The 20,815-nt window shown below is 35.4% G+C and overlaps 1 protein-coding gene across 1 annotated transcript in view; it reads right to left on the reverse strand.

Moving 5' to 3' along the window:
* Positions 1-2,736: 2,736 nt before the first annotated feature.
* Positions 2,737-20,815, reverse strand: part of rab3c (RAB3C, member RAS oncogene family) — a 46,473-nt gene continuing 28,394 nt past the window's right edge. The window contains exons 3-4 of the mRNA XM_088912394.1: positions 10,726-10,850; positions 2,737-9,256 (exon numbers count right to left, since the gene is read on the reverse strand). Coding sequence (XP_088768520.1) covers positions 9,066-9,256; positions 10,726-10,850 — 316 coding nt within the window. The 3' untranslated portion in view covers positions 2,737-9,065. The remainder of the gene's footprint in view (positions 9,257-10,725; positions 10,851-20,815) is intronic.

The raw sequence follows: 20,815 nt of genomic DNA on the forward strand, positions 1-20,815 counted from the left end.
GAGCCTTTCTAAGCTGGAGTCCAAGAAACTAGAAAGTAATAAAAGTCTGTTTGATCTTCATGTGATTGACAGACAAAGGAAAGCAAATAAAAATTGGCATTCACTTTGAACACCTATAACCCTTCCCTAAAGGTGCACAGTCTGAATTTAGTATGAGGACCTCTATTTCTCTAGTCTTGATATTTTGATTTTCAGGTACTATAAGTTATTTTTGGTTTGAAATAAATAATTCGGATATTTCTTTGCATCTTCACAATAAGGATGATGGATTTCTTATATTTCTGCATGTATTTGCTTTTGCAATTACATTTTTGTAAAAAAAAAAGGCAAATTAATTGAATATACAGTAGCACATTTTATATTCTGCGTCATCAGAGAAATTGTCTTAGATAAGATAAAAAATTGCTGAATTGGGATTTGAAGTACTCCTTTTTCAAACAGAGATTATCTAGTTTCTTATGATATACAGTTTGTTGGAGTGCATTTTGATTTTGATGCTCAATGTTTTTTAAATCGACTGGTAGGGCTGTAGTTTGTATTGCAGTCTATTGCGTTATTGCTGTCAGTCCTACGTTATTAATATAGTATGTTAGTTTTTTAAAAAAAGGTACCAGTGCTGTGAAAACAAATTTAATAGTTGGATTAAGAGGATATTGGAAAGTACTTACCTGTACATGTGAAATACTTTGAAATGATAAAAAATGTTTGCTATCATGATGCATGTCTAACTTGAGGGTGTTGTAACCGTACTGAAACCCTTGTACAGATGCAGGCATCTGGAACTTTGGTTAAGAGGCTAACGCTGTCCTGATAGACATAAATGCTGAAAAATGGTTAGTGCTTCAGGTATACATTATTTCAATGGATATGTGGGAGCAACAAATAAGTAGAGAAAGGAACTACCAAGGCAAACTAGTGATAATGCTTTGTATTTTTGGAAAATCTGAATGAAGACTTTTCATGATTTTGTACTCTAAATGTCCTGATGTGCAAATCATTGTGAATGCAGGAATGAGAGTAGTATAAGAAGTAAGCTCTACCTGGGATTAAGGTTAACATTTCTACCACATTTTGAATGAAAATAATCTTACCACTTTCTTTAAATGGGCCAAATTAATTAATTAATTCTAATGACTTTGTGGACACAAATGGAAAATCTTGATAAAGTGTTTTGTGAAGTAGTGCATACTCCTATACCTAATGTCATTATGATGCAGATCCCTGTGTCTGAACAGCATTCCTCATAAATAGTCTCGGATATTGTTTGTGAAGTTGGTAAGCAGCTTATCAGTTCTGCTACAGATAGTGAAGAAAGAAGTTAGTTAGAGACTCGCTCAATAAGGAGCTAAGCTTTTGTTTATGTTGTTTGTCTTTTAGTTTTGCTTCCCTAGATTCTAAGTAAAAAAGACTGAGTGTGTGTCAGTTCCCCAGGTCCACCTGCTGTACCGTATATAAAACAATCACTTGCAACTGCACTACAACTCTCAGGTGCATCACAGACTCTTAACGGAAACACTGTTAAAACAAACACAGAAAACCTATTTCTGTTACTAGACAGTAGATAAGCCAACTCTAGAAGCCTCTGCTCCCTGGCTTTTATATTATTGCCTGACCAATCATCATTTCAAAACACGTTAAGGTGATCAAGGGCAGCATTTCATTCCCTGCTGTATTATGGGGAATGTGGTTCGGACAAGGATCTCTATCTTCTGTAAACGTACTCCGTTGCAGGAATTATCAATAATTATAATTAAAGGGGTCATGTTTATTGTTTTAGAGATTCAGCTTTGCAAACCTGTTTCCTGCACAAAACAGAATTCAGACTGTGCATGAAATTGAGCTATAAGGGTCAATACATAGAGTAAATGGACAAGAAGGTCTTTGTACCTGGACTGCACTATCAGACTGATTGGAGATTGGCAATATGATGGTATGACACAATATATTTCATCATCTCTTTCTTTGCTTTGGCAGGTTTTATAATGGGCAGTTCCACTTCATTGATTGTGAGCAGAATTCTTCACTTTTTTTTTTTCAGATGTCATCAACTTCTGTTCCTTCCAGCGTAACAGTTTGTACATGGTAAATCTGGCCTCTCAGTTACACTACCTGTAACATAAGAACTCACCCTTTCCCTAGCCATCTTGTCTTATTTTCTGCCATAGTTCCAAGTTTATACAATGCTTAAATAAGACAGAACTGGGTGAAACCATGCCATCTGTTGCTATAGGGGCCCATACTTCTCAAGCTGTTTGCTAAGACTGATTCCTTTAACCTTCTTCTTCATAAAATAAAAATATGGGGTTCGCCACCACACAACTACTTTCTGGTTTCCTAATTCATAGCACTTACAGAAAGATTACAGGTGGGTTCTTTCACTCAAAACATGGAGGATCAGAACTCAGCGAAATCTTACAATAATTTACAATTTTACAAGTAGAATGGCACATATTGGCTATTTGCACAAAATGCAAGATCTTCTGCATCCCTGCATTCAGCCCAGTTTTACAGTTCCCAGCAGGTGGGTACGTTTCAGCAAAGACTCAGAAAGAGAAGTCATTGTTCCATGAAGACTTACCACAGAATTCAATGAACATAAAATAATTTTATTGATGCATTTTAAAATTGATTTTCCCAATATGCTAAGCCACTTGAAAATAAACTGCATTTTTATATGACTGTAGCAGAAAAGTGTAAACAAAACATCAATCAAAGATCCACACAGGAACACACTAATACAAGTGGTATATTTATTGTCATTTCTAAAACACCTTTGTTGTACATAACTCACATACAAACAAAATACCCAGTTCTAGAATAATCCATACGAGGAAACAGAATTAACTAGTGCACAATGATATATTATTAGTTTAGGTCGATTGGATTATATAATACATACACATTTGTAATACAGCTGTTTGTTTCCATTGCCATTATAACACCTGGATTTGAACTACACAATCTCACTAAATTTAAAACAGGCAGACAAAACTCAATCAACAATATTTTTCTACTCATTTGAAATATCTTAATCAGTGACTATATCTAACAGTCATTATTATCAGTACATTATTGTAACTAAAACAAGGAAGAAAACTGTTTACTGAATCATTTTAGAAGACAGGAAATGTTCACTTGAGGTCCTAATCGTTCTAAGGGTTCATGTGTGATTTTGAACTGGGTGAAAGATTTTAAACCCTGGAGCAATCTCTAAAGTAAATATGATGTTAGTAGCTGGCTTACCGAATGAAAGAACAGGTGTTGTACTTGCACTATTTACAGGCGTACAGCACAAAACAGTCTGCAGTCACAGTTTTAGAAAATACAAACTACAGTACATTAAGCTGCTTAATATTTTTCAGTGTCCCAGTTGTATCAATTCTGCATCTACCAGTCCAGGAGTACATTTTATTCTTGTTTTGTGATCACCCATGTGGGGAGGGCATCTTACAAACTATATTTAGAGTAATACATGCATATGAATAATGTATTCAGCTTGCCTTTTTCCCTCTATATTAATATGTACCGAATTTTCAGAATGTTACAGATTTAAGAAACTTCGCCAATGATCACAGTAATGATCTTGAATGCAGCAATGTAAACTCTTTTAAAACCAGAGGACACAAATAACTTATTGTTATCTTCTCGCTTGGATTTGATATGATGGGCAGACAATGCAGTTCACATTGCTGTAAACTCAGACTGTAACACAGCCAAGAACATTATGGTATGATGTGGAGTAAACAACAGAGAAAAAACAAGATGAAAATGTGGTGTTTCCAGTGCAGTTTTCTTATGTTTTGCCAATTTAAAACTATGCCTCACAGCTGTGAAACAACATGGATGATACCGCAAACAGATGTATTACTTACTATCACATTAACCAGACAGATCATCCCACCCTTAAGGAAGCCAACGAAATTAGGAGATGTTGCCAAGTCACAGAGCTCAGGAGGACTGCAGAGCAGTTGCTACACTTTCCACCTGACCCCATGTGTCTGAACTGCTCTGTGGAGACTAAATGTAGCATTTTCCCAGGTGATTTTACTTTGCTTTCTCTTGCATATGCGATTGCATTTTCTATTACAAGCCAACATATTATATTATTTGAATCAAATGCTATTTCGACAGAATAAAGCATGGTCTTTGGGGTTTTAAAGATTAAGATCTCTAGCAGAAATATGTTCTGAGTAAGGCGCATTTCCCCTGCTCAGGAAGAATGGCATGGAAATTAATCTTAAGCTAGAGATAATTACATAATTAATTTCTGGACAGAAACAAAGTTAAGTTTTAGGGGTTAATATACAGCCAGGATGAGCAGACATGTATTGAGCTAAATTGCATCCTGCATTAGCACTCCACACTCCTAATAAAAAGCTAATAAAATGGATATACCTGGCTAACTCAGACACCTCAGATAACACCATGATATTACAGGGTTGACATAAGGATAATTTCCTTAGTATGTATACTTAAATCTCTCACTCTCCAGAAAAGGTCTTTAACCAAATTATAACAAATGACAGAGAACTCTCTAGCTATTCAAAAAACGTATTTGAGCCAAATTGTGGTAAAGATTAACATTGTCCAAAAACTGCAGATCCTTACTAAAATGTTAATCTCATAGGGAAGATAATGCAAGATAATGTGGAAGTTTAATCACTGCTGAAAATCTCTGACATTTTCAATACCTTGCTGGTGGAGACAGCAAAAGAGAGATGAAAATCAGCACTCCTGTGCTTCTTGGATAAAAGCAAACAGGCTGTTTCACTACTTTGTGACTATATTTCGTCATACGTTTTGAAACGTAGGGAATACATTTCTATTAAACTTGAAGGATTTGTTTTAACCAAAAGTTTGCTTTAAAATTATATTGAGGTCATCATTGTTTCATTAACTTCATCGGATGGCTACTTAGATCCATACTGGATAAAGAGATTTTTTTAAATGTCTGTCATTCATATTGAGTATTTCAAGATGTACTTGATTCATGAATCCAACATTATAGTGAAACTGACTATTTAATGGTGATCATAAGGACGTGGTGTGGCTTGTTATAATGCTGGCTTCTACTGGAAAATGTAAACAGTACCCAACATTCACACCTGTCAACAACTCACAAAACTCTACAATTCAACACAAAAACTAGTCTACGAAAGTCATCACTGAGGACTGCAAAACAGCAATTTACTCTTATATCCATTTGTATTTTACAGATATTAGCCTATACATAAAGTAATTGATCTGAAAACATATCATGAAGATGCAGTTTCTTTTCTCCATACACCAAGCTTTCAAGCGTGAAGTCTTGACCTACAGTAAAAAGGCAATTTACTTCTATATTCAATATTACTAAAACTATAAAAAATTACTATATAAATAAATCCAATACATATTTACTTAATACATTATATACAGAGACAGACATGGGTTACAAGACTACAAAGATGTTAATTTTGTTTTCAACTAGTCAGAAATGGCATCATTTGCAAACTGAATCGTATCAGTCACACAGCTACAGCTGACATACATGGTTACATATGACTATATACAGGAAGTAGTTCTTTAAATATTGCACTTATTGGCCCACTGCACCTCAAAATCTGAGGATGCACAAATTCAACAAATCTAAATATATATAATTTTCTAATTCATGCAACATTTAAGATTTACTCTACTAGTTCTGTTACTCTTCATGCCATTCTCTCTAATTTGTTTCATACAAATTATTTATCAAGGTATAATGTTGCAAATTTAACTGGTAATGGTAACATTTTGGCACTTTAAATCATGTTTTGTTTTTTAAAGAAAAGCATTCAAATTTAAAGTAAAAACTGTGAACCTGTAAGCTGGCAATGCATGAAAAATTAATGATTTAATGGAGAAGAGGGATAGGGTTACATTTTGTATGTAGAACTAATATTAAAGTGAAGGAGAACTGATTTACTTGATCATAGCCAAATCCTTTATTAGTCTGAACATTTGAAATACCGATATGTATTTTGTCCAATTAAAGAGCTGTTTTATCAACTTGAAATACAGTATATTGCACTTCATTCAGTAAGCCAGCTACATGAAATGCAGACTCTTTGCCAAAAGAGGTTAATTCGAAAGGAATTAATTTGGGTTAAGACATAAATGTTAGAATATGGACACAATGTGAAAAATGCTCAAGGCCACATTTTTTTCAGGTAGGTAGTTTATATTATAGAGTTCAATGAATTACAATGGCACAAACACACAGATAAACTCCACATTGAGCACAGGACACACTAGTTCATTCTAGTCAGTCCACACAAAAACAGTATCTGTTACAAAAACATTAAAATAATAATAATAAAATAAACTATAATACATTACACATTTTGAACAAAGAAAACTGAATATCACTGTTTTGTGGAAATGTATTATTTTTCAGTTTAAGCAAGAAAATGTTGTATGGAATGATAGTGTTGTCCCAAAAGCATATAGCATTTAGATCTACAAAATTATTTCTCTTGGTCTGATGCATTAAATCGTTTAGAATACAGGAACAAAATATTAACTTATCTATATTGGGATTTTACTTTTTGATAAACTTCTTTTAGGGTTAATACAGGGTCTCTTTTCTAACATGCTTTAATTTTTCTTTAAGACAAAATGGGATTTTTAATAGAATATACAGTAGTAAAAGTCACTGCCTGAAACACACTGTGAAAATAAGGTCACCGTAAGGACAGAGTCTATTATTCATTTGCATACTAAATGCAAAACATCTAAGAACATGTACATTGGAAAAAAACAATCTGGTGTTTTGTGCTTGTATTTGCATATTTTAACAATGCATATACAAGCATGCCACTTACAAATAGCAGGGAAAAGCTGACTTCAAAATAAAAATTTAAAATGAAACATGAACCAATCTAAGTGTGGAAAGACAAAGGTAACATCAGTGAAACTGTGGGTTGAAAAGAGTGACTCACTAAATCAAGTTTGCAGAAAATCGGGAAGAAAGTCAGGTCCCACTGTAGTCTCTGATACTTCCTCCCTCCATATCTCACCTCTTGAGCTTCCCATCTCTCTTGCACCCCTTCTGCCACGCCATCTACACTCTTGCAGCAGCTCCCTGGCTCATTCCTGGTGAATATGGGTGGGGTCTGGCAGCCTCTTTCTTATGGGTCCCGTGCTTTTCCCTCAGCTAGGCAAGTTACCTCAACAGCCTGTAATACCTTTTGTCTTTATATCACCTTTATTAGTATCCATCCAAACTGAAGCACTGTTACAGTATTACCAAGATGTAATTTCCCCAGTGTGTCAAGAACGTACAAATTTCCTGCACCTGTTCATCAATTACTTTGCATAATGCGTATGAAAGTCAGTCAGGTTGCTCAGATGAGGCATTTTAGATAAGGTGTATCATTAATGGAGATTCAAACCTGATGTTGGTCTACATACACTTCATGTTTACAGTAAGTAATAGTTCTTGTCATGAAACATATGGCTGTCAAAACATGGTCAGGATAGTTCTCGCCCTTTTCCAGTATGGTGTTGCAGTGACAAGGTGAATAGTGCATTTCAAAGGTGAGTATAAAAACAGTATTTTTTTTTCCCTTTGGTTGTAGCAATGATGCAACATCCAATAAAAAAAAACAAAAAGCTTGAGATATGGGGAAACCCGAGGGTATAAAGAGGGTCCCCATTACATACTGGGTTAGGGACCATAAAAGTCCAATGCATAGTGAAACCACTTATAACAGGGAATTTTTTTCCATAAGAATAATGTAAAATACGGAGGTTAGGGACTGTAAGAACATAAATATCACCTACTGTATGCAACAACAGGTGAGTTTCTCCCATTAGAACCAATGATATTATTGTAGGTACGGTTACTGGTGTATGTACTGTACAGTATGTAATATTTCATGCATATTTAGAACACCTTTAGGTGTTAAGGATCTTTAAAACAGCATTTGTACTTTAGAAACACTAACTGAAAACTGTTTTCATTACATAATATACTGTACTTTATTTTTGTGCCCTGGGCCCTAGGGCTGAAATGCAGCAATGCTAACCAAAGCGACACCATGCCGGCCCTGGACATTCTCTTCTAGGGAAATTAATCTTGCGTGACATAATATCATGATGCAGTGCTGACGCCCTAGTGTGAGTGTGTGCATGTTTGTGTCTATGTGTGCGCGCCCTGCATGGACTGTGAATCCTGCCTTGCATCAGTTGCTTGCCAGAATAGGCTCTGGCTCCCCTGTGACAGTATATTAAAGGGCTGGAAAATGGATGGATAAAGAATGCCCAGTCTTATTGTACATGTATCATTATTGACCATTTCCAAAGTATGAATATCCATATCTTACCTTGGCCAGTAAATGCCTTTGGACCTCTAAGCTAAATCACATGTTTTGGATTGTTCACCAACAATGTCACTGGATGCCTCACTAATCAAGAGGTGCTGATTCATGTCACTGCCAGTCTTGCCTTGCTATTAACTCTGGACTAACCCATTGCTAAAGATGCAGAAAAAGACTTGATTTCCCAACTGGTCACTTTGAAGCCAGCAATGCCACTGATATCACTGCTGAAACATCACTCTAACACAGAAGATTGCATTAGGTAACACAACTACTGTCAGGGACTGAGGGGTTTTCAACACTAGCTGAATACAGTAAGTATTGTTTCATAAAGTGTATTGGTGGAAAGAAGCATTGCCTGTGTGTTTAAGACAAAGAACAAACACACATAGTTTATATCAGTTGCCTACATTACTGATGATTTTTTAATGCTGGAAACTCAAAAGCGAAAGGCTTAATAAATACTCAAACAAGACTGTTATGTTTTAGATTAAAATTTTTTGCTAGGCTATGTACATACTATAAGCTTGTTTTTCTGTGTTTTGTTAAGTGCATTAAAACTAGAGATTTCCAGAAGAATGTGCTGTGCACATGGCAGCAGGCGTCAATATTTTTAAATAAGATATGGTAATATTTAAATTAATGTTTAAAAGATAATGCCTAAGGATTTTCATATCTTGGCAACAGCACATGTTAGACCCGTTTCAGCATTACCAGCAGTTATTAACAGCCGCAGTTGGGTTGCTGTAGAGGTGGTGGATTGTCTATTAGTCTTGTATTCTGGGTTCCAGCAGTGACTGCAGGGTCAGGTTCTGAGCTGTCGGACATCTTGTCACAGATGATGTCCACAAGCCGCTCAAATGTCTGTTTGACGTTTATGTTGTCCTTTGCACTCGTTTCAAAGAACTCAAATCCTTCAGGGCAAACAAAACAACAAGTGCTCTTAGCAATTTTCAAGTATAAGTCTTAGTTTAATTAAAACAGAAGCGCTTTAGGAATACATAATGTATGGAATGATTTGATTATGTATGGACTAGTTTTGATCAAGAAAAAAAGATTAAGAACACTTTGTTTTTCAGAGTTTTTTTGTTACAGGAGAATGTGAGTATTGAATAGTGAGACAAAGACTTGCAGAATACTGGAGATTAATATTCTTGTGTTGACTGGATTGGGTGTGTGGAACATTTTCAGCATGTACTAATGTGGACTGATGGACACGATGGAGTTACAGGTATTTTTATGATCTGCAAGAGGGATTTTGTGATGGACCTGTTTTCACTCTCTTTCACATTACCTTTAGGGAACTTTGCCAAGAGGTACATACAAACCTTCAATGTTACAAAGCCAAATAAAGCTTCTAGACATCTCAGTTTCTCTAAGAGGGCCAGTGGTTTAATATAATTTGTTTTCTCCAGGAAAAAAGTCAGCTTATTATGGCAGTAAAGATTTTATAGACATGACTCCTAAACTCAAGCAAGTCTTTAAAGAAAGTAATCTGTGAAGGGTTTAAATTGTTTCAGGATAAAATTATCTGCCTGGTATTTCCAGTTTTGTTCAAACACCCATGTGTCAGAAAACTGTAGGTGTTAGCCAATTAAATGTGTTTCATTAGCAACTGGAGTTGGTGAAAGTGAAGAATATTATATAAGCAGCAAACTTGCATGACTGTTAATTCACTGATGAATGCATGTGGTAAAAAAAATTGAGGGCAGACTCACCAACCAGGAGACCAATACGTACATTAATTAATACACCACTTAAGGAAATAGCTCTCAAAAGTAAAATAAATAATTTAGATTCAAGCTAATTCATAACTCAAACACATTTTGTAAATAAGGGTAGCAAATAAAGATTCCCAGTAATCAAATGAAGGTGTTTTACACTGTTCGTACATTTAAAAGTTTAAAAAATAATCTGACTTTAATTTTAGATGTTATTTCAGAGGTACCAGTTACAGTACTTTCATAAAAATAAACGGGTTAGAAGAGTATTCCTTAGTGTTTAAATTACAGTCAATTTAGACAACTACTAATAATTTACTGTATGTTTCATTAGCATTGTTGGCCACAGTATAGCCTATAATAAAATCATATTTTAAATTTTATTTTTCAAAGGTTCATTTGAATCCTGTTTTCTCAACTCTCCCTTCAGAATATTTTGGTTAATACTGTGGCTGTCTGTTACAGAGGACAGATTATACACATTATTTTTTCCAGGAAAAGGCATTATTGTGATAGTAGTTCCACAATAATATTGACATGTTTAGAAAAAAGAATTGCTTACTTATTTATTGTACTCACGGCTACTTACATTTATGTTCTTTTTTAAAGAGTGAACTACAAAAAACATTCTGTATTTTCTGAAAAAATTAAACTAGGCCTACCTAGTTGTTCAGCTAAGTGTCTCCCACTCTCTGTGGACACTACTCGCTCTTCTTCCATGTCACACTTATTGCCTGCCAGGATTACCTGCGCATTGTCCCAGGAGTATGTCTTAATCTGGGTTGACCTGTTAAAACAGATTAATTAACAATTATTGAACAATGAGCACAAGTTTGTCTTCTTAACAATTGTTTCTATAAAAAGGTTGTAAATAAAATATTATCAAACACAACAAATACAAAAAAGCGTGCAAGTAATAGGAGTGCAAGTAATAAAGCACTGAAACTCTTATCATTGATTAAACATCACTTTAAGGTTTTTGCCCCATTTTAAGATTGATCTATTTAGAAATATTAAAATTCAGTATTTACAATTCACTTTTTCAGATACACATTTTGTTTTTTTCACATACACATTCCGAATTGCATGGTCTTCAAACTCACTAATGAGTTTCACAATTCCTTGTTAAAGATGAAAGGATACACCAAAAGGATAACTTTAAATTACCAATTATTATTGCAGATTATGTTTTGTTTTTGAAAACTTTCACTTTTGGGTTTTGCTTGTTAATTTATTCCAGTTTTGTTTTTAAACTGCTTCTCATGAAAAAGATCCCGCCCAGCTGCAGTGAAGTAAAGTGTCATAGCATTTTCAGAGACAGCAGGTTGAAGACAGATGAGTGTAAGAATGTCTAAACAGGAAGTCTCCAGAGGGGCTTTTGTTAAGATAAACTGGCAGCGCCGATCTGAGCCCTGCATTTAAACTACCTTTCACGACCTTGAGGCTCAGCATTTTCAGAATGGTGGTCTTCCAGCCTAATGAGCTTTATGCATCTTCACAGACAAGCTAAATATTGTATATTGTATTGTATATTTTCTTTGTTGCTCTATAATAACAATATTTTACAAGTATATGAAATGATTTTCCAGACAGATTTGCACAAAATGCTACAAAATGGTAACATAAAAGACACCAACATCTTTTACAGTATGTGTTGAACAGTAATCTTAGCAAAACTTGTTATCTACAAGAAATATTCTCTTTTCTGGTTATTATCAGTCGTTTCTGGTTATTATATCTGACCTCTATCCACCCGAGGAAAGTTCTACAAAAATCACAACTGGCATCCAAATTATGTTCAAACATGATGAGGACAAAAATAAATACAGTCTAAATAATAAGCATTAACTGTCTTTATTAAAATCATTAAACAATTGAAAAGCATATCACAGAGTTCCTTCAAGCACAAATTCAATGCTACTTAGTAATAGAAAGTGGCAACATAACAGAGATGGAGGAAAGCATAAAGTACAAACATTTTGAAAAAGTCTGATGCAACAACCAGTATCATTCATATAGGCTCTTAGATGATATTATGACAAACACACTAAATCACAGACATTGAGAGTTCTGTGTTATCATTGAGGGACTTTTAGCATTATATGCAAACATATTAAAGGAATTCAAACCAGATACGAAACAATGAAAATTAATAAAACTGAAATAGATATGGATACTTGAAGAAATTGGTAGCATCTGTATACTGTATAATTCACTATATGTTCCTGTGCCTGTTCTGTGTGGCTGTGGCTGCATTAAAGCAGGGGGGCATGGCCACTGCATCTTGCTGTTAGCACACAAGCCGTGGGACTGTGGGCATGCAGTGCTCACGCTGCACCCACAGGGGCCAGAGAGCAAGGGAGTGGGTGGGCTCCCAGGGAGTTTATCCAGCCATTGGGGAGCCAAGCTGCTGCATGAGGGGTGAGGCACAGGCATGTGCTGTTTCTCTCTGAGGTGTAATACACCTTGTGGTTCAGTTCTTGCCACGGAATAGAAGGGATTAGAAGACTTAACATGTGTTCCCGTCACACTACAGGGACAGAAATCTCCTTATGAATGTCTGTTATTAAAGTAATTTAATTCACATTAAACCACAACTTCTATCTAGTTACTGTAACACACTTTCTCATCTTTCTATATTCCAACTGCCTGGATCCTGGCACTGGAATCTGACACTAAGTACGCATGTCCTACTGGCCAGGAACGACACAACCTAGGATACTAGACCCAAGATGGCAGAACAATAAATCCTCAGTTACCTCACTCAGATAGCCCTGAAGAGTTCATGATCCATTATGATTCATGTACATGTACCACAAACCTGTTACCTGGAGGAGGGTGGGGCAAACAATGGTCCAGAGACAAAGGACACAAAAGCCAGCTTAAGAAGAGCTGGAATGTCTTTTCTTGACCTACAAAGACTTTGATGGCTACATATGATAAAAGACAAATAAGACAAAAGGCTTCCAAATGTCTGGATAATCTGAAACTCTGGTAATGCAAAAGTATATTAAACACAACTGTAATACATTGAAATAAATGCAATGGTCTTGGATTACATTGAATTGTCCTTGAATTTGTTTTATTATAAATCATTTCAAATACATACGTGGTCATATAAGATAATTATGCCTCAAGTGTCCCACATACACCTATTAAAGAACATTGCAAAGATAAATCCTTAAGTACTTTAAGCTGGCCCATATACTGCCAGGAAGACAAACAGTGCAGTACCTCAGGTATCTCAAGCATGTTAATACACCTTTTTAAACTCTACTGCTACTGCAGACAAGATATTGTGTTTTATGGTATTTTATACACTGTAAGAATGCAGATAGTAGGAGGTTCATTTATAAGCTACTAAAAAAAAACAGCTAAATGGGCTGAATAGCATCCTCTGATTTATAAGCATTCTAACATATTAAAACTCTTAACAAAATACAATATGTTGTTCAGGCTGGTGTCAGGACTGACAGTACGGAGACTATAAAAAACAGCCAAAAGTTCTGAAAGCACTGAATAAGGTTTAGCCGTTTCCAAAGGAAAGATTGTGACTGAATCAAATGAAAATGATATGTAACATATTGCAGCAGCCTTAGGTTTCAGGAGACCTAACTGTGTGATAGTGACACCCTGAGGCTCAACAGCTTATCTACATAAACAGGCCAGAAGCTCTAAGGGAAATGGTTTATGGATTTTTAATGCTGTGGTGTTTGTTCTGTGTGTTTTAGGACTATGTAACTATAATATGTGCTGGTGCATAAATCACCTACAGGCATTGTATACCTGGAATATGGTCTCACCCCTTGGAATAACTAATCATTCTATGGTGTAGCAGGGAAAGATACTGCCACACTGTCTAGGAGAGTTTGGAATAGACAATTCCAAGAGCATGACATAGAACAGAAGTACAATGCTGTTTGCTCAAAATACTGTAGTTGTGATGCTGCTATGATTTTTAAATTACTATCACATGGTTTATATGCTTTAAAAGCTTACAGACATCAGAGCTAATGTTAATGTGATTCTGTTCTTTTAATTAAAATGACTGCTGAAATGACTTTTCACTTTTCATTTTGATCGAATTTAATTAAAAGGTGAATGGAGCAATAATGTTGTGCCAGTATTACAGGAAAACATGCATCTATAAAGAAGAAAAATTGATTATCATGAAACACTTCAGATCTCAGATTCACTCTTTTTTTCACATAATATCCACATGGGTAAGAAGACTGTTGTGTGCTTTAGATAATTAGGTCAACAAAGGAAATGAAATGCTCATTGAAAGGGTTTAAATATGCTGGAGAAGAAAATCTTTCTAAACCTCGACTCCTGTCTGAAGCTGTTCCTTGAAAACATTTTCAGACCATTCCCTTTGGTGTTTCATGTTGCAAAATTATTATAATACTGTAAATGCAATTTTAGAAAAAAACTTAATATGATATTCAAAAACTGACAGACTAAACTGAAGAGTTCTGAGGGAAAGATACTGTAAGTTACAGTTAATGTCAGCAAAGAGAAAAAGAGAAAAAAACTGCACTGTTGATAAGACCTGTAAAATTATAACTTTTATAATTATACCTGTCCAATATAACTTTTGCTTTTGTGCATGCTTTGGTCCTGCTGAGAGGTGAATTTTGGTCCCAAATTTACTGTGGATCTGCTGCAGGTTTTTCTGTAAGATGTGCTGGTACTTTGCTTAGGCTATATTCCAATTGGTCTTAACAAGTTCCCCAGTCACTGCTAATGAGAAGTAAATGATGCACCATGTAAATACAGGATGCAAACATGTAAGGTTTGGATCAAATACTTTTTGCATTTAGAATACAAAATTGCATTTTGTTTTGGTTATATGTTTGCACTATCATCCAAGTATTTTTGCAGCCTTCATACAGGATTTGTAATTTCAGTTCAAGCCTCTTCTGTGAAGACCATGGGATATTGCTGATCCATGGACATTTTTTTCCCATCTTAACTACAGAACTCTGTAACTCTTTCATAGCCACCATTGGCCTCAAGGTAACATCTCTAAACAGAGATTTTAGAGATCTCTACTGAGGTCAGTTGGCTTCACATGATTCACATGGGATGAAGCACAGACGTGTCTCACCCCGGGTGTGCAGGAATGTGAGCTGAACTTTATCAACAAATGCAGCAGAGCAATAGCACTCTCACAACAGTAGGCGTGCACTCATCAATGTACCACAACAGGCAACACATCACATTTTGACTGTTTAATTTCTGTGAACAGAATTCTCCGTCACACACAATTTAGGTTTTCCAATGTGGCAGAAACGAAATATAAAACTAAATGGGAAACACTAAGTCAAAATGAGCTACTGATCAACACGATTTATGTGTGTTGAAACATTATTTACATCTTCTAGACAGTGTGGCATAGCAATTAAAAAGACAAACAATGTTAGGATATATACTAAAAATTTTGAATTTAAATGAATGGATATTTTAAAATCATACAATGCACCAACAAGGCCTTATTTATAATACCAGGTACAGTTTTAGTTACAAAATTTAAAAAATGTGGAGACCTGTATTCTAGATTGCATCTGAGGGTTAAATAAAATGTTGGACTAATTAATTGGTCGTTAGATCACATTCTAAGAATAATCTTAGATGAACAGATGTTAAAATTCTCCAGCAGTTACTTCTTCTATGGTGCCAAGAAAATCTACATGCAAAGAATCCCAGAATGTCAAGCAGGAAATGAAGCAGAAGTTCAGATACTAATATAATGACAGTGTCTTAAGACTAGAAACAGTTACCTTGGAAACCAAAAACTGATTCCTCTAACCAAACACAAATGCCAAACCAAGTGCAAGTAGAAATGCAGTATATTGACAGAAGGGAATGGGTTGTCAGTCTCAAAGTCTAGAGAAGAGTTTTAATTTTAATTCCATTTTAACTAAGGTTCAGTTCATATGTCTTAGAAAAATCTAGGTGAACAAATATATTAAAAAAGACTCCTTTAGACATACCATTTTGAATCAGTGCTTTAAATTATTAAAATATTCATAACACTAAATTAAATATTGAACAATACAGGTGATGGAGGGTGCCATAATATATGCATATACTGTATCAGTACTCAAAGCATTAGGAAATATTAAAACTTATTTTCCCTGGTGCATTTTTCTCTATTTAATACAGTGTAATCTTAGGTCTCTAAACATGAGGAAATCAATGTTTAAATTGTTACCCTGGTGGTTATAAGACAAGAACATAATGAAAATACACAGCCAAGGAATTTAAAAGGCAACAATCATGAAGCCTGTCTGCAATAGCAATAAACATTTGAAATGAACTACTGTATACTTGGACACACAGAAATATACCTTTTTTTGTAACTTTTTTGTAACGTTACACAGTATTTTTAGTGAAACATAAAGAAATCCGAATCATTTGTATTACTAAAGGAACAAGTCTCTTAAATCATTATTTTTTTAACTTAATCTTTATTTCACTCTATTTCTGAAACAATTTTATAAACAAAGCTCTGGATAAATTACACCTTGGACAGTAGAAGGAAACTAGAATATTGCAATTGTTGATACAGTATCACCTGGGATACTGTATGTTTCCCACTGATAGCTCCTGCTGTTTTGTTTAGCAGAGCATCTGTTTTTGGCTGCCCTTTACTTTTATTGTCATTAATGTTCAGTGCCTGTTGTATGTCCTGCTGCTACTCAACTGATACATATTTCTGTGTCAGGAACAGGTCCAGCTTTTCTGCATCTAAGAAAGTAAGACACAACTGGAGTCCATATCTTCAAATACAGTATATGTTGAACATAAAGATCTACTTTTGTCCTGCTCCTCCTTTGTAGATTGCCTACAGTGTATAGTGAAACCATTAGGGTCTCATCACTCGACAGGGTCACCTGTATATTTTTAAATCTCCCATTCTAGGAGATTGCCTCTTTTCATTAGACAAGTTTGATGCTATTGTAGCTTGGTTTGTATGGCTCAAGTACTCTGAAGTTGGTCTGTGACTTAATTAAAAAAAACATGATTCGACAGTGCATGCTGCATAACACATCAGAGCAATTACACAGAATCTTGGGTACAGAATACCCAATAATGAGTATGAATGGAAGCATGTTACAGGCTCCACAGGGGAAATGTTGTTTCTTTTCTTCTCTTTTCAGCATGGAATAAACCTTTACTTGTTCCTTTACATGCTACAACATATTATTGTTTTACTATCTCTTTTCCCTGTAGAGATTAATTTCTGTGTATTTCATTTAATAATAAGAAGAATTCCTTGCATTTAAAAGGTGATTTTCTGGACACTCCACTCAAAGTGCTTTACAGGTAATGGGGACCCCCTTCCACCACCACCAATGTGCAGCATCCACCTGGATGATCTGCCAGTACTCTCACCGCACGCCAGCTATTAGTGGGGAGGAGAACTGAGTGATGAAGGCAATTCATAGATGGGGATTACTAGGAGGCCATGATTGATGAAGGCCAATGGGAAATTTGGCCAGGACACTGGGGTAACACCTCTACTCTTTTTGAGAAACGCCCTGGGATTTTTAATGACCACAGAGAGTCAGGACCTCAGTTTTATGTCTCACCTGAAGGACGGCGCCTTTTTACAGCATAGTGTCCCCATCACTATACCAGGCCATTAGGACCCACATGGACTGCAGGGAGAGCGCCCCCTCCTGGCCCCACTAACATCTCTTCCAGCAGCAATCTTAGTTTTTCCCAGGAGGTCTCCGATCCAGGTACTGACCAGGCTCACACCTGTTTAGCTTCAGTGGCTTTTCAGTTGAGAGTTGCAGGGTGATATGGTCGTTGGGTGTATATCATTATCATTCTGTTAAACTAGTCATTTAATATCATGACTCTCCTCATTGATCTTTTTCATACTATTGCATATTTTTGTGTTGTGAACCACAGCAGACGGAATAGCTTTCCCCCCTTAAATAAAAAAAAGATTCCAGAATTTTACAGCAGTCCTGGTCTTATAGGGTTGTATTGGAAGGTTGTAGTAATTGTAAAACTGCACAAATAAATATGCATTCTGATATTGTAGATAATTTTTTCCATTAGATTTTTTCCTACTGGTGTATATCTGTCCCTTTCTTATTCTTCTACCATGCAGCACCTCTATGCCAAGGGGTTGCTGTACTTCTCCCTCTGCTCTTGTCTTTCATACCTGCCTGAGCAGATTCCTTCGGATTAGTTAGCAGCAATAACAACATCCTGTAGGATGCGATTCTTACAAACATGGAGTAAAAAATGCAGAATCTCATCTCAAGGTCAATTCTGCCTCATCATCATTTTCATATTCTGAGCCTTGAAACTGATACATTTCATTGTTAATGAATGTGCATGGCATGGCTATGACAGCTGTCATAAAAAGTAGTTATTCAGCATGATTTCCAGTAGCATGCAGCACAGGCATTACAAAACATTCTGGATATGGTATTTAGATTATTGGAGCACAGGAACTGATATTAAAGACAGTTTGTGCATTCATGATATAGTGCCATGACCATTGCCATATAATCCCATACTGTATATTCACATTTTGGCTGTGATTCATGATTGTAAAGCACGTGACTGTAAAGCACTTTGAGTGGAATCAAATTCAAAGAGAAGTATCTGATTACACTTTGTATTTTCTTTTTTATTGTTAATTTATTTTTCACTGATGTGATTGTGATGTGATCGAAACACTAATGTTTATCATGGCAATAGTTGACATTTCCTTATGTACCGTATGTCATATCAAATGTTTAACATAGCTTTCAAAACTGTTTCATTATTGAACCTATTGAACCAAACCTACTGAAATGTTTATTTTTTCATGCATGTCAAAGAATTTCAAGCAGAAAGTATATGCAAAATAATGGAATAACTTGTTTTATTTGATGTTACCATTATCACTAACAAGACAGCATCTGTCTTATCAGCTCCGTATTTCATCTATTAAAGTTTTATGATTCAAGTAACCTTGGCAATTAAGAATGCTTTAAGCCCAGTATACTTTAGGTTAGGGGCATTACAATCATTGATACTACACTGTTTTTTTCTAACAGAACGCAATAACTAGAAAGATATTAAAATTGCAGCTAGAAAAGAATCTCATTTTACCTACAAGACCGAATTTCATTACAATGCCTGCATTCTATTCTCATGCAGGGAAATCTATTTTGTGGATAACAGTCATAAAACAAGTAAAAGGTTAGATTTAAAAAAAAACATTTTTATATAATGATTCCAGTATCTGGTGATGGGGATGTGGAAAAGCAGGAAAAGCATTATAAGCTAGCCAAATATGTTTCAGCACATGCCACTAAGTTCTAAGTATCAAAATAAATTTGTTTTATTTTGATCCCTGGTATCCATAAACTGACCGTGTGGCAGGGTGAAGGGCTTTTATATTGGCTGTTAACTGTGAAAATCACAGTGAAGAGTATCAACTTGTTTTACGTGTTTCTGAAAATCAATTACATATTATGGTGCTCTTAAGGCTCATAGCACACAGAAGCTCAACAGCTTCAGTATCACTCTACTTTTTATTTAGTTTAAAACCAAAGCTTTCACAAAAATATATAACAATCCTTAAAGTTCTATCATATACTTACCGGATTGCAAAGACTTGGAAAACAACACACTAAAAAACAAAGGCAGTGTCTACTCACTGAGTAATAGAGGTACTGCTGATTTTCTTCTATAAAATTACCTCACTTCTGAAACTTCAAGCTTCCTTACCTTGTTCTGCAGCATAAAATCATTTAACTAGAATCCTTTACTCAAATTTTTATATTACATGTGAAATATAAAAAAAACTGACAGCCAAAACTCTGCACGCAAAAACAATAAATTTACTCAGGTAGCATTGAATTATATATCTAAAAACCTAACACCACACAGCAACAGAAATTGGTTAAAGCATTTTAACAGGATTCCTTGTTAAGACTAATATTTTATTCAAAAACATGTTCATCTTAATCTGCCTCAAGGTTTAAGATAGGGCTCTATACACCAGCCCCAAGAGGTGCATAAGAGCATTAAGTAGCTTTAGTCAAACCTCACAGAATTCACAGTGGAAAAACTAAGAACAGATTAAAGCACACACATGGTGCAATTAACCAATATGCAGATCATGACAGTTATGTTAGAACCTTTAAGTTCATAAACTGAATGGATGTCTTTATGGACAGAATAGAAGTCAGTTGACTTAATAGAAGTCAATAATCATAACATGGTATGAAAAAGAAAAGAAAATGAAAAATATAACATTAATATAAAATCTATAAAGATTTATGGATTCTCCTCCTTTGCATGGTGAGACAAAATTGCCTTGATCCCAGCAGCAGAAACCACTTTTAATGATTTGAAACAAGCTCTTTTGCAGGAAATGGCCATTGGATGGATTCCCTCAGACAGATCAACTGTTTTTATGTCTGTATGTAAGTATAAGAAATGGGTTCTGGGCTGCTGCGCTGGCGCAGGAGCATGGAGGTAGGCATGGCCCAGGGGGTTATTCAGGACCCCTCAGTGTTGTGGCAAAGGGGCGTTGGCTGTGTTTAAGGGCTGTGCAGACTACCTGCTGTACAAGCTATGAATAATCTGGTGTTAGACAAGTAGGCTGAGCGCAAGGCGCTCATAGCTTGTAAATATGCTAAAGATCAAATTATAACTATTTATATGGACTTGCGGTATGTTTTTGGAGTCTGTTATGACTTTGGGATATTGGGGAAAAACAGTGTCAGA

This window comes from Atractosteus spatula, chromosome 3 (genome assembly GCF_055471065.1).
Source record: "Atractosteus spatula isolate fAtrSpa1 chromosome 3, fAtrSpa1.hap1, whole genome shotgun sequence".
Taxonomy (NCBI): Eukaryota; Metazoa; Chordata; class Actinopteri; order Semionotiformes; family Lepisosteidae; genus Atractosteus; species Atractosteus spatula.